We start from the raw sequence: 13,490 nt of genomic DNA, 5'->3' as shown, positions 1-13,490 counted from the left end.
TGCCCGCTCCAAGCAGCACGAAAAAGTGCATTCCTCTTTGGATTTCTAACCCGACGGCTTCCTGTCAGGAGCTAAAATGACAACTGTGGATGGGTCTGCGGGGCACGTGGCAGGAATGAAGGAGTGGCCGTGCTTACGGGAAACGGTTCTTGCCAACTCGCTCCCACGATGGATGGCCGGACGATGGCAACATTTAAGCCGCCCTTCTCTTGCTGAACCAGGTACTCGGTCAAGGCTTTGGTGAATGTGTAAGTATTGGGCCAATCCCCAATCAGCTTGGGTGTGATCTCGTCAACGAGGGACTCGTCCATCCACCTAGTAGGATTCAAAAACAATATACTCCCTGTGAAACATTCAGCGGCGAAGGGGAAAGGAAAGCAGCCGGCTGGAGAAACAGGCTTCAGAGTCAAAACGAGTAACGTTCTGGCATTCTCCCTTGCAGAGACCTTTTCTTGTGCCCACTTCAATTTCTGTTAGTTAGAATGCGGCTGCCACAATTCTGCCCCTGCGGTCATCAGTGATGACCCACATTTTTTTTTGGGGGGGGGGGGGTGAGGTTAAACATAATCCAATCAACAAAACGTCAGATTTGGTCATCAGTCAGAGCGGCTCTGAAAACCACACACCAGCTTGGGGTGAAGTCACAAGCCAGATGCGAGAAATGATCACACAAACAGGACGGACCCCACCTGGCACCTAAAAGATGACTCAGATGGTGCCCAGGAAGTATTTCATCAGTTCCAAAATTGGAGAGGGTGAGCACTGGAAAATAGGTCCTTTCTCCTGCAGTCACCCATTTGACTTCTGAAGGCAGAGGCGCTCAGAAAAAAAGATCTCTGAGGATGATCTCGTCTGACAGGCAGGTTTGAAGGGGGAGAAGGCTATCTTTCAGTTATCCTCATCCTAAGATGTTCTGGAATGCCAAATTCCTTGTGCATTTGGACAGAGGCGACTACACAGCAACCTGTCTGCCTATTCTGGAAAAAAGATCAAATAGTTTCCTTAGTGGTTAAATGAAGAGGGCAAATTGAGACATGGTGAGACTTGAATCTCTGTTCTGCAGAGAGAATCTGTAGAGAGGCAGTGTCTTTCCCGTTTACTTGACATAGTACAGCTGCAGACCTATTCAACATGCCAGAGTTCTGTCCCCTCACCTCCCAAATACAACTCCCACACCCCAGCCCTATAAAAGAAGATACAAAAGTCAGCCCTATAAAAGCAGATATAAAAGCAGATACAAAAAATAACCTGCCGAGCGTCCTCATCTCAGTTTGTGGTTCAGCAAAAGGCCAGAGCAGGGGGAAAAAAGGGGGCAACTGATTGTTTAAGAAGTTGCAGACTCTTCTACAAATAAACTGGCCGATTACGCAGGAGGTTCCACACAGCGCGCTGGCAACTGAACCCCGGGGCGCCAATGTCCTTGTACTGACATACAAGGTAGTTGCTGCACACAGGGAGCAGAAGTGGCATGCGGCAAACTTCCTCGTACCAACATGCAAGGAAGTTGCCCTGCGCTTCCTGCTCCTGCTCGCAGCTTTCCCCATGGAAAGCAAGACGAAGCCCCCGTCCGTAATGGGCCATTAAATCACAACACTCACACACTATTCATTTCACAATACTATTTATTCCATTTGCATTTATGGTGGAGGCATTAACCTGTACTCAGTTACCTCAGAGTGAGAATTCCTTTTTAAAATTCTGCATTCCTCCCCCCGCCACATTGTTAATTCTCATCTCGAAGGTTTCTCAAACATTAATCTCTTCAAATCAAAAGCCAAACGTCCAGTTGCCTCCAGACCCAGATGAGGAAAACAGGTAATCCTCTGGCTCTGACAAGGTTTGGCTTAATCTCACGTTCAGGACAATCAGCTTTGGAGGGCAAGCTGAGGTAAAAAAGAGCAGCTCAGGCCGCCCAGATCAACCGGCGCAGGATTCAGCGTGCCCTTCGCTGGAACGCCGCAGAGGATGCCCGAGGATGCAAGCTCAGTTTGGCATGGGAGAGCTGTTCCTTTCTGTCATGAGTAAAACGTCACTGAGGCAATTTTGTTTCTCAGGCCTGAACAGTAAACATGCAGTCCCAGTGCCGAACTGAGCGAATAATAGGAATACACAGGCCAGGTGTATTCCCTTCTCCCACACACTCTTTCTCCACCCAACCTATCCGTACAGGTGTGCCATCAGGATAAAACAGCAGAAGGGAGAAATATATACCTGTGATGAGGATTTCATGCATTTTTTTCTTATCACACGTATAAGCTAGGTAGTTGCACACAACCACTTTGGAGACTGGCACAATAACACTGGAGGAAAGAACTTCCTCTGTTTCCTACTGTAATATTTTGCAAAGCTAAACTCTCCTGACGTGAAAGAGATGCATCCTTCCAATTCTGGAAATGCTGCTCCTGAGCCTCCCTTCCCTGACCTTTAAAACATCAAGTTGGAACTGCACATGATTATTAAAAGAAATCAGCCATCAGAGCTTCTAAGCAAAATTTTTTTTATATTGTATTGTTGAAGGCTTTCATGGCCGGAATCACTGGGGTGATGTGGGGTTTCTGGGCTGCATGGTTGTGTTCCAGTAGCATTTTCTCTTGATGTTTCACCTGCATCTGTGGCTGGCATCTTCAGAGGATCCTCTGAAGATGCCAGCCACCTAGATGAAATTGAAACGTCCAGGAGAAAAATGCCGGATCACTCGAACTATTCTGCCACTACAACCCGGAAAACCCACACGTTCCATCTGTTTACATTTTTTTTGGACCCTTAGGTTTCTGTAAGATCAATAGTCCCAAAGCAAACAGAATTTCATTCTGCTGATACTGTGCAGCTGCTCAGGAGAAAGGCAGGCTTATAAATATTTTAAATAAATAAATCTAACGATTGAATGCCATTATTGCAGTGGGGAGCTTCAGCAGTAAGAAGCCAAGCTACGTTAAGCTTTTTTGCCTGTTCAGCCGTCGATAGCAGCGGTGTCTATCCAAATTCGCTTTACTTCCGCTGGTGCCCCTCCATTTAACTCATCTTTCAATTCAGATCACAACGGTGGATGGCTGGGAATATTTCTGCTACTGACCACTCCCACAATGCAGAACGTTCATGTACGTTTGCAATGTCACATGAATTCAGCCAAGAAACACCCATCATCTTGGGGGCATGGTCAGCCAAACTTCTGAGCATCTTACAATATACCTTTGAACCAGTGGTAGGATTCAAATAATTTAACAACTGGCTGTTTACAAGCACCATTTTAACAACCAGTTCTGCCGAAGTGGTCCGAACCGGCTGAATCCCACCACTGCTTTGAACCCTTGATAATATCCTTTACAACTGACTACAGTACCCCGAATACATTATTTCCAGGCAATGCAGCATGTCAAAACAGCTCAATAAGCTGCAATACAGTGACAATCGCCTTATTGATTTGCCTTAATTGCAGTCAAATCAATTTGAATCTCAAAATGATTTTATGCACCATTAACACTCTGATAGCCCCAGTGGCATAGCATGAATCATCTAGATCCATTCCTAGAAGCTAAGCGGCATTAGCCCTGGCTAGTATTTGGATGGGAGACCTCCAAGGAACAGCAGGTTTGTGATGTGGAGGCAGGCAGTGGCAAACCATTTCCAACTGTCTCTTGCCTCGAAAACCCTACAGGGTCACCAGAGGACCGACTGACCAACAAACCACTTTGCTCCACAGCTTAACCTCTGCTGGAAAAAGAGGACTGGCATAAAGTTTTGGGGACAGTGATTGTGGAAGGGGAAATTTGGGATGAGATTTCACTTAAAATCTATGCTATACCATACCATCTGGTCTCTAAAGCTGCCCTTTTCTCCCGAGTAACTAACCTCTGTAGTCTGGAGACCAACTGTAGTAGTAAGCAGTAGTAAAAGTTTATTGTGTGTGGCCAAATGACATTACAAAACTGGTCTAAATAAAAGGCAGAAAACATAATCAAAATAAGATAAGACACCACTTAGGCCCCTTCCATACATGCAGAATACTGCACTTTCAATCCATTGTCAAAATTGTTTGCAAGTGGATTTTGCAATTCCGCACAGTGAAATTCAGCTGCAAAGTGCATTGAAAGTGGATTGAAAGTGCATTATTCTGCATGTGCGGAAGGGGCCTTATGCAGTGGTGGGATCCAAAAATTTTAATAACAGGTTCCGATGTTGGTGGGATTCAAACAGTGGCGCCGCCGCACACACCCACCTCCAGTCCCTATCGGGCAGGGAGGTTGCTTTAGTAACCCCTTCTCGGCACTCAGAAAAAATTAGTAACCACTTCTAGAGAAGTGGTGTGAACTGGTTGGATCCCACCTCTGGCCTTATGTATGTGCGGCAGGGGCCTTTTCTTCCTCAGTCAGAGTGTTAAATTGACCCAAACATTTTGTGACTGTAAAGTTACTTGCAGTTTTCTCACAAAGGAAAAAAAATGGAAGAAAGACTGTTTCTACCACTTACTCCACAAGGCTCAATACCAGTTTCTTGGGCTCCACAGGAGGAGGGTAGATGACTTCCTCTATGTGCCTCCGGTTACAGTTTGCGCCATGGGCAGTTGAAAGGTGAACGAAGCCTTCTCCAAGTTCTTTCATCTGGTGAGCTCAGCACCAAGAGCATTGCGTGCTCCATGACGCTCAGGGAGCAGAGCTTCGCCTGGAGCAAGGAGACGTGGAAATTGCATGAAGAAGGTCCAAGTGGTACAAAGCTGAACGCGCCATCCACAATCCAGCTCCCTCCTCTCTACCAAGGATGGTCTGAAACGCTTGCGACAGTCAAGGGATGCATGTCTGGAGAAAAAACACCCCGATAACTTGTGCTTCCTGGTTTCTGTGCTTGTGTCCAAGAAGAGGATGAGGGAATGGGTCCATGAAATGGGGAAAAAAAACATTGTGGCAGAAATGCACACCTGCCTACTTTGGATCAGAACTGGAAGGCTTCTCTCATCACTTAGAGGAGGTTTCCAAGTTTAGTGGTGGATCGTTTCTCAGCCTTTTGGCTAAGAACAAGCGTGTAGTTTAGTAGTAGACTACAAGCGCTTCTGCATAGTTTTGCAGGTTCCAACATTTCCAGTTGGAAAAAAGGCAGTCAAGGGGACACAGGACACCATTGTGATGGAGTTCACAGACTAGCAAGGCACATGAGTGGAAACTCCTGGATACCCCACCAATCACTACACTGTTTTCAGATTCAAAGGAAATCAGATCCAACATGTGAATCTTTTACTCCTTTTACATTTTACCCTCGATCTCCCCAATTTATTTAGATTACACTACTTGCTGGACAATCCTGATCCTTCTCTCTGTATGATAGTGCAGCAAGACTTTCTCCTGGAAATTACTAAAGAATGCCAGTAGATTTCCCTCCACTTCTTAACATTTATTTCCTGTACTGTATATGGGTTTTTTTTTTTTAAACTCAGTTTTTTTTTTACTATTGTTGTACTCGTTGTCTATGCCAATATTTATTTTATTGATTGATTGCTTAAACTTTTTTATACCGCCCCATCCCCCGGAAGGGCTCTGCTTTACTAAAGGCTTGCTTGCTAAAAGGCTTGCTTTGCTAAAGGCTCTGTTTGCTAAAAAAAAAAATAAATAGACTTGCTTGCTAAAAAAATAAAATAAAAACCTCCTGGATACTACTCGTGTTTCCCTGAAAATAAAGACTCCTGCCCCGAAAATAAGTTTCTCCTAGCATGATTTTTGAGTATTTTTGAAGGATGCTTGAAATCATAAGCCCTACTCCAAAAATAATAAGCTCTAGTTACAGATTCCCCTGGAACAACCCCTTACCTATTGCCCCTGCCACTTCCCCTGCCTGCCGCGGGAGAAATGCCTCTGCCTACACCACTGGAACGCCCCTGCCCCCCCTGTACACTGCACCCCTCTGGGGGTGCAAAAAAAAAAGTAAGACATCTCCTGAAAATAAGCCCTAATGCACCTTTTGCAGTAAAAATTAACATAAGACCCTGTCTTATTTTCAGGGAAACACGGTACGCTTCAATTAATGCGGCCTGAAATTACGTTTCCCATTTTGCATGCCAATGCCTTTTTTATGCTGGTTCTGTTCCTGGCTTTGTAATCAGTTGCAATCCTAAGATCCTTTTTATATATGTCCTACAACCAAAGAAGACAGCCTCCCATCCTAGACATTCTGTGCATCTCATTCTTTTTGTTTACATGCATTTTCCCTTGCTTCATTCTCTTACACACAACACAACCTTTTTATTAGGCATTTAACATTCTCTCAATTTCAGCCCATATTCCCAACCAATTGAGATCCTTTTGCATTTAATTTTTCTTCTTCTGAAGTTTGGCTTTCCTGAACCCAACCCCTACAAGTCTATAGGCACTCCTATTTTCCCTAACTTGTCTTGCATTACTTCTACATGCCTTTTTTTGTATTTTCAATTCACTACTTAATCTTCTAGCCATCCACACTTTCTGGATTATTATTGAGATGTTTCCCATTCATCTTTACTCCTGAGCTGCAATTGTACCTTTTCGTCCAACTCAGCTTTGTAGGAGTTTCACCAGTTTGGACTGACATTAGTTGGCTATAGAATCCCCCCTAGAATTTCTCTCTGTTTATTAAAACCAGGATCTCCTGAAGGTTGCCGGGTTTGCCTATATTTTGCAATGTAGCTTCCACTTGCCCTGCATAAGTTCCTCTACTTTCATTTAATGGACCAAAATTCCTCTACTGGTTAGGATTGTGTCAAGGGTAACCAATCCCTTCCACTCTTTCTTAAAGAGAAGGGGTCAGCAAGACCTGTAAAAATTCCTTGGACATTCTGTGATCAGTGGAATTTGTCTCAAACAAAAGAAATCAAGGTAAGGCAAATCTCCCATTATCATTGAATTCTTTTGCTTTCCTGAAATAACATGTTACCTGCAGAACCCACGTTCTTTCCTTTCCCTTTGCTGAGCCACCTGTAGTTTTATTTTCTGACTGTAGGGGGCTGCCTTTGGGGAGTTCTGTAGGAGTTTAAGCGACAGCTGGTATTTATTTTAAATAAATTACTTTTTTTTTTTTGACCATCTTTTAAAAAAATATGAAAATCATGACAAGCGATACTCGATCACTTGCTCCGGCGTTTCCTTTCCAAAGTAAAAAAATTCTCTTTTTTGGCCTTGTTAAGAAGCTAGTCCTGTTGACTTTTACTTTTTTGAGTAAACCTGTTTGGCAAGTGCTGCAAGAAACTCAGAAAACAAGGAAGCAGGACCTACTTCAGTGGTTCTATCAAAGCCAACGAGCGTGTTGCAGCCAAGAGTGGAAGACGACATTGGACTTCTCGAAAAGAGCTCCTGAATTATCGCTTGGGACTGATAGCCAGATTTGGCTGAGTGAAATCAAGCGTTGATGGCTTTTAATCTTCTCACAGAAGTTGGGCCACCCTCTTATAGGACTCTGTCAAAGACCTGGAAACAAAAAAAATCTCAGCGATCAAACCGTAAAATGAGGAGGGGACCAGAAAAAGAATATGGTAATCAGATGCCGAAGATGAAATAAGTTCCCTTTTATACCCCCCTGATCAGAGGATCCTTGCGCGCATTCTCCAGTGCTGAATTTCTCCCTCAAAATGTTAGGGTTCTAGATCACCACCAAAGAGTAATATTTGCTAGAATGGAATTCCTAGTGGAATGTGGGTTTTCAGTTAGAACACACACACTCACACTCACACTCACACACACAAAATAACAAACTCCTTTGTGTGCACTGAAAAACTTGGCTTTTAGGGCAGAAGAGTGTTCTACAAGATAAAAAACCAAGACAAAATAGAAAGTTTCTTTGAATGTTAAGCTGCAAAAACAGAATTCTGGCTTTTGGTTAGTTAGGAAACTGTTTCTTTTATTCCAATTCCAAAGCCTTTATTGGCATTATAAATTACAGAGTTAGTAAAAAGGGGCATTTGTATCTACTGGAGACATTAAAACATTAAAAATACACATTAAAACAACGTTGAACGTCATTCACAACACACTACACGCGACACATAAAATAATTTATAGCCATTACTACTATGTAGGCAATGATTAAGTACCTCGACCAAATAGTTCCCTCAAAAAAACTTGCAACATTCTCTACATACGAGGATCCACAGGAACCGTGGAGTAGAAAAAATTCATAACAGATGGTAGCCTGACATCGTTTGAGCTCTCTATCAATGGACAGATGTACATAGAGCATAACGACTTGTATTAATTGGTTATTCCTATAGTACATGTTGAATAGTCTCCAGCAACGGCCATATGTTACATTGACATAACCTGTTCTCATATGGAGTGTTATTATATCTGCCAAAGAGTCATGAAGGCGTTAGGCAGAGCGTTAAAATTCCGAGGCTGTAAAGTGTACGCTTCTGGCGTTGTTTGGGATTGCACAGAATGTACAGATAGTTGGCACAATGGTCTGATCGGACCATTCCCAAGGGCCGTCAACAGAGCAGCTTCCCCTCCTGCACCACATTTCCAGTTTCTCTCTTTCTTCAACTAAAAACAGATTTAATTTCTCATTATGAATTCTGAATGGCAGAAATTGTGTTTGTTATCAGGGGACCAGAAGGCAGCATAGCATGTATGCTGGATCTGGCACAGATCTTGGGGAAAGGCTACAGTTTGCTAAGATCACAGGGTTGGTGTGAGTAGTAGTCCCCACAAAGGGCCTGGGCGTTGAGCATATGTAAGCTTACATTGCACTGATGCCAGCCTTCCCCGAATGTACTGGCTTCTGATACAAAAAAAATCAAGGGTCAGGAAGGAAACCTTTAAAAAAAAAAATGCTTACTCGTCTTCCCATTCAGCCCTGCTGGCCTAATTCTTCCATAGCAGTGTTTCTCTTTATCTGGACAGCCAAAGGAACTGGCAAAATGTACGCACAGTTTAGAAAGATTTCACCAAGCAGCTACAAAAAAATAGTCTTCAGAAGGGGCTGGCAGAAGCTCTTTGGTCTATTCTTGGCGGGAAGGGCTTATCAAGCATTATCCCAGTTCTGCTTATTGCTGATTAATCCTGTCCTCCCTGGTCAGGTTTCCCCGGATCTTAGCGCAAAATGCCTGAAAAAGTTGCCTTTAAAAATTGCTTATTTCAGCAACTTCTTTCCCTCTCAGTTTGCATGTGGCCTTTCGGCAACCGCAAAAGCGAACCTGTCACCAATTACATTTTTGCAATATCCGTTCCAACTATAAGGGTGCGTGGCTCCTTTTGTCCGTTCCAATTCCCTGCACACAATCCCTGCACTATGCAATGCGTCTCGCAGCAGCGAGGTCAAACTTCCCCTCGGCTTGAACAATAATTAGGCCACCAACCGAAAAGCATCATCAGTGAATGCTCAGAAAAAAAAAGCGATCTTTTCCCCTGAGTTCCAAATTGGCTTGTGTTTTTCTTGCACTTCATGTTCTTCTACAGCTATTTGGAAACTTTTGGCGAAGGTGCAAAGAATAGAGGGTTTTAACATTTGCTCTTTGTTGCTCTATCATTTATAATTTAAGATTGTTAGACTTTCTGCATCATTGCTCCGGCGCGCTTTCCAGTCAGCATGCCAAATTTACACGGACCATGAAGGAAAGGGTCTGCCCCTCCCCCCCCATAACAACACTTGTAATCTGCATTTTGCCAAAATGCCACAACATACTGAAAGGACAATCTGAAAATGAGCCATACTGGAGCGCTTTGACTCAAGACTCCAGAAGCGGGATTCATGACTCCGACTACATTAGTCGCCTGCCAAAAAAAAAATCACTTCATTTCAGCAGTTTATAAACATGCCCTAATACAGAAGCGTTGCTTAAAGTGGAGTTCCCTCGAAGATGAATGCAAAAAAAGTTAAAGGTTTAGCTCTCAAACTGGCCTAAATCAACCAGAAGCCGAGGGCCGTTTTTTCAAAAAGCAAGGAGTGTAAAGGATTCAATGGTGTTGGTGGTGAAGTAAATCCTTGAGCGTGCATTCCTTGGTACAGCCCGGGCGATGTAAATAGATGCATCGGGCGGAGACTTTATCTTTGCGCTGGAGATGAAGACTCTGTTCCCCATGGAAGGCCGGTAAAGGGGATGGGGGGTGAATGGTGTTATAACCTGTGCTTCTGGCGGAAGTGCCATTCCCGGCATTACCGCGGTAATTTTTGAGCTTTCAAGATGTCTTAATTTCAAAATGGACTTTACTCCCAAAAGCCTTTTATTTCTGCTAGTTTGGCGGAATTCCTGACATTGTGGCAGGAATCCTAATTCATCTATATTCCTGCGTAGTGGACTCCTTGTCTTCATGCATGGAGAGGTTGGAATGTTACTGCGGAATAAAAGCGGTAGCGCCCCCAAAGAGGGTTCGACTTTCCCCTTCTTGGATCTGGGAGGAACCGCAGGAGAACGTGGCCTCGCTGGTGGCTCTTTCCTTCGTGATCGACGCACGAAGTCTTCCTTACTCCGCTGGAACGAGGGACGTGACGACGCACCTCATGGGGACTTCCATGAGTCGCTTGGGGCTGTCTATGGATCGAGCGCCTGTGGATCGGATCTCTACCCGCTGCAGTGGATTACAAACCTCAGATGCAATCCTGTCATGGAGGGAGACGAAGCTTGACTTCACCTTTCATAAGCGGCAAACCCAGGAATCCATTGAACGCATTCCTGACTCGTAGATTTTGGTGATGCTCCCAAGGAACCACCGCGGTGGCGATTGCATTCGGGGCCCGCCCAAAGCGACACCGACTCAAACCTGGAATTGGGAGGGGAATCCGTATCATCGCCCCACCGGGACTCCCCTAATCCCGCCCAGCGACCGCGATCTGGAGGTGCCTTCGGGAGCCACCGGTGGCTTACGGTAAGTCTCCGGATGTCTCGCTTCCAGATCGACTTAAGAGTCCTAAGAAAGCCCTGCATTCCCAGCCGGACCGTTCCTCTCCCATCGAGAGGACTGGGATGAGGAAGTGGGGCGATTCGCGTAGATGCCCAAGCCGCATGGAACCGTGGAACGCCAGCTATGGAGAGGAGTGAACGGGCACAGTTGCAGTAAGAGCTGCTTAAAACCTGCAGCAGAGGGGACCGAACAGCAATGCAAAGAAGTTCAGCTTGAGTTGGACCGTACAAAAGACGCTACCCAATCCATTAATATGCCCAGAATCTGTCAGTCCATGATAAAGTCCTGGAACATCCAGACTGGATTTACAACGGCAACGCCGAAAGCTGCTTCATACTCTGGCGACGCATTTTAAAGCGAAGCTCACTGAAGCCCTTAAACGGGACCTAACTGGCTAAATTGGAACGCAGAAAAGCTGCTTTGCATGCGCATCTGTCAGGATTTAATACTGACTGCAAGGAGAGGGAGCTGGCTGGCGCTAGAGAGGGAAACTAAGGAGGCAGCAGACCCAGGAAGCCCTAAGTTGGAATCTATGCTGTTAAACATTGATCAGGCCGGTGCCAGGGGGGGGCCACTGCATCTGGGTCCTGCCACCCAAACGCTTTCAGCCGCACCGGGGCCAGCTTCGCATTCACCTGCAGACAACAGCTGCCTGCCCAAACTCCACCAACCTCAAGAACCACCTCCCAGCAGGCGCCAAGAGTTGCCGAACGGGCTGGGCTACCGCCCCCCGAGCACCAGCCCGCTTTTGATGGGGACCGCCTCCAAACTTCCTGCCTACTCATCTTTGCAACCCAATGCCCACTTGGAAGCATCTATGATGATTTATACCGGTTCTGAGCGAAAAAATACGTGGACATCGGGCTCAGTCCTGGATGGGGCAGCAGCCGACTGGTTCGGTGGATTCTTGATTTGCAGGATGAGGACTCTCGTGACAGTGCCCTCGCATTCCTCCAAGCCTTAAGAGCTGCCAAGATCCAGGCGCCGAATGAAGCTTATCCGCGTTTCCATCAAAACCATCCATATAGTCAAACTTGGGGAACTGCAAGCGCTGCAGAATTTGCCCGGAATTTTCGCGGCGGCGGGCTGCTCCCGACTTCCCTGAGTGGCCTGAACGCGATGAAATGCTAATACTACTGGATGCTGTGGACGGCAAGCTACGCGGAACGGTGTGTTTTAATTCTGCTTCCTCGTATCTATTGCAGATTGGATCCAGTTGGGGTCCTTCCAAGTGGCATCTCGCTTGGAATACGCTGGCGCAAGCGAGGCCGCCGACGCCTCTAAAACCACTTCATTGTGCCCACCAAGTCAGCTTTCTCCAGCCGCCTACCGAAACCACCTTCGAACGCCAAGCCGCCGTAACTTGATTGTGTTCTTATTTCGGCGGAGGGCCAGGTCATCTAGCCACGCTAACTGTCCCAAGAAAACAAAAAACTAACCGGGCTTCCAGTTCGCTGCAAGACCTGCCTGCCAAACCACCACGCAGGTCAGGGCCAGCCTCCCACTGGCTCGGGGCTCCTAAAGCTGCGGACCGGAAGGCTGACCCAGCAGGAGGGAAGCAGCTGTTTGCCTTCTTCAGCCCCCATGGACATGGGCCCCACTCCCTGACGCTGTGAGTGAAGGCAGCACCTTCCCATTACTGTTCAAGCATTTCTGGCCAACCCCCGCTTAAACACACTGCAAGATTATAGCCTCGGCCCTTGTGGATTCGCCGCTGCTCCCACTGCTTAATGCGCCCCAGGTGGCAGAGGAGCTTGTGTCTAGACCTAATTCCCCTGGCTAAGCTCATACTATTCACCCAAATGGACGGCAGCTCTCGGGAACTCCAAGGGACCGCCCATAGTACAAAAAACACAGCCGGCTCCTCCTCCTCGCTATATCTGTAATTCTCATTGGGAGAAAATTAGTTTTATTTTGGCATCAGTGGCCAAACACTGGACCATAGTTTTGGGCATGCCTTTGGTTATTGTTACATTCAACCAAAGTTCATTTGGAAAGAAAGGATCCTAGAATTCACTGGACCCTCCCTGGCGTGAACACATTTAGAATTGGGAAGAAAACCCAACGCCTTCCTGACACACACCCCCCTCCCTGGCTTCCCCAGTGATTGCTTCCCGATTCTATTGCCGCATCCCACCTGCATATCATGATCTAGCCAGAGTTTTTTCAGGAGCAGGAATGCCATCAGTTGCCACCCCCACAGAGACACTGACTGTAAAATTGTCATACAACCAGGGGCACAACTACCCAAGGGTAGCAGAATCTACCGCGATGAGTCCTAAGAAGAAGAAGAAAGAACTGCGTGTCTTCTTAGACAAGAACCTTTGCTCATGGTTCATATCGGGCGGGCTACCAAAAAAAACACTACTGAATACCGCTTGCTCCTTCGCTTTTGCTTCGGTATCAAAAGAAAGATGGCTCTTTACGGCTTGCACAGATTATCGAGGTCTCAAGCGTCTCCCCTGTCCAATAAATATCCTTTGCCTTTGATCAAGGACCTTTTAGATGCACTCGGCAAAGCGACTCCATTTTTACTAAATTGGACTCTTGAGAGAAGCTTACTACAGAGTCAGAATTGCTGAAGGATATGAACACCCGATCAGCGCTTAAGAAGAAGCTTCTGGACAGTTTGGAATA

The 13,490-nt window shown here is 45.9% G+C and overlaps 1 protein-coding gene across 1 annotated transcript in view; it reads right to left on the bottom strand.

The window, feature by feature from the left end:
- Positions 1-13,490, bottom strand: part of FAR2 (fatty acyl-CoA reductase 2) — a 124,181-nt gene that overhangs the window by 32,649 nt on the left and 78,042 nt on the right. Inside the window, exons 3-4 of the mRNA XM_048515348.1 lie at positions 4,468-4,598; positions 138-315 (exon numbers count right to left, since the gene is read on the bottom strand). Of these exons, the coding sequence (XP_048371305.1) occupies positions 138-315; positions 4,468-4,598 (309 nt within the window). The remainder of the gene's footprint in view (positions 1-137; positions 316-4,467; positions 4,599-13,490) is intronic.

This window comes from Sphaerodactylus townsendi, linkage group LG14, assembly GCF_021028975.2.
Source record: "Sphaerodactylus townsendi isolate TG3544 linkage group LG14, MPM_Stown_v2.3, whole genome shotgun sequence".
In the NCBI taxonomy this organism is placed as follows: domain Eukaryota; kingdom Metazoa; phylum Chordata; class Lepidosauria; order Squamata; family Sphaerodactylidae; genus Sphaerodactylus; species Sphaerodactylus townsendi.
This window is presented reverse-complemented; position numbering and strand designations above follow the sequence as displayed.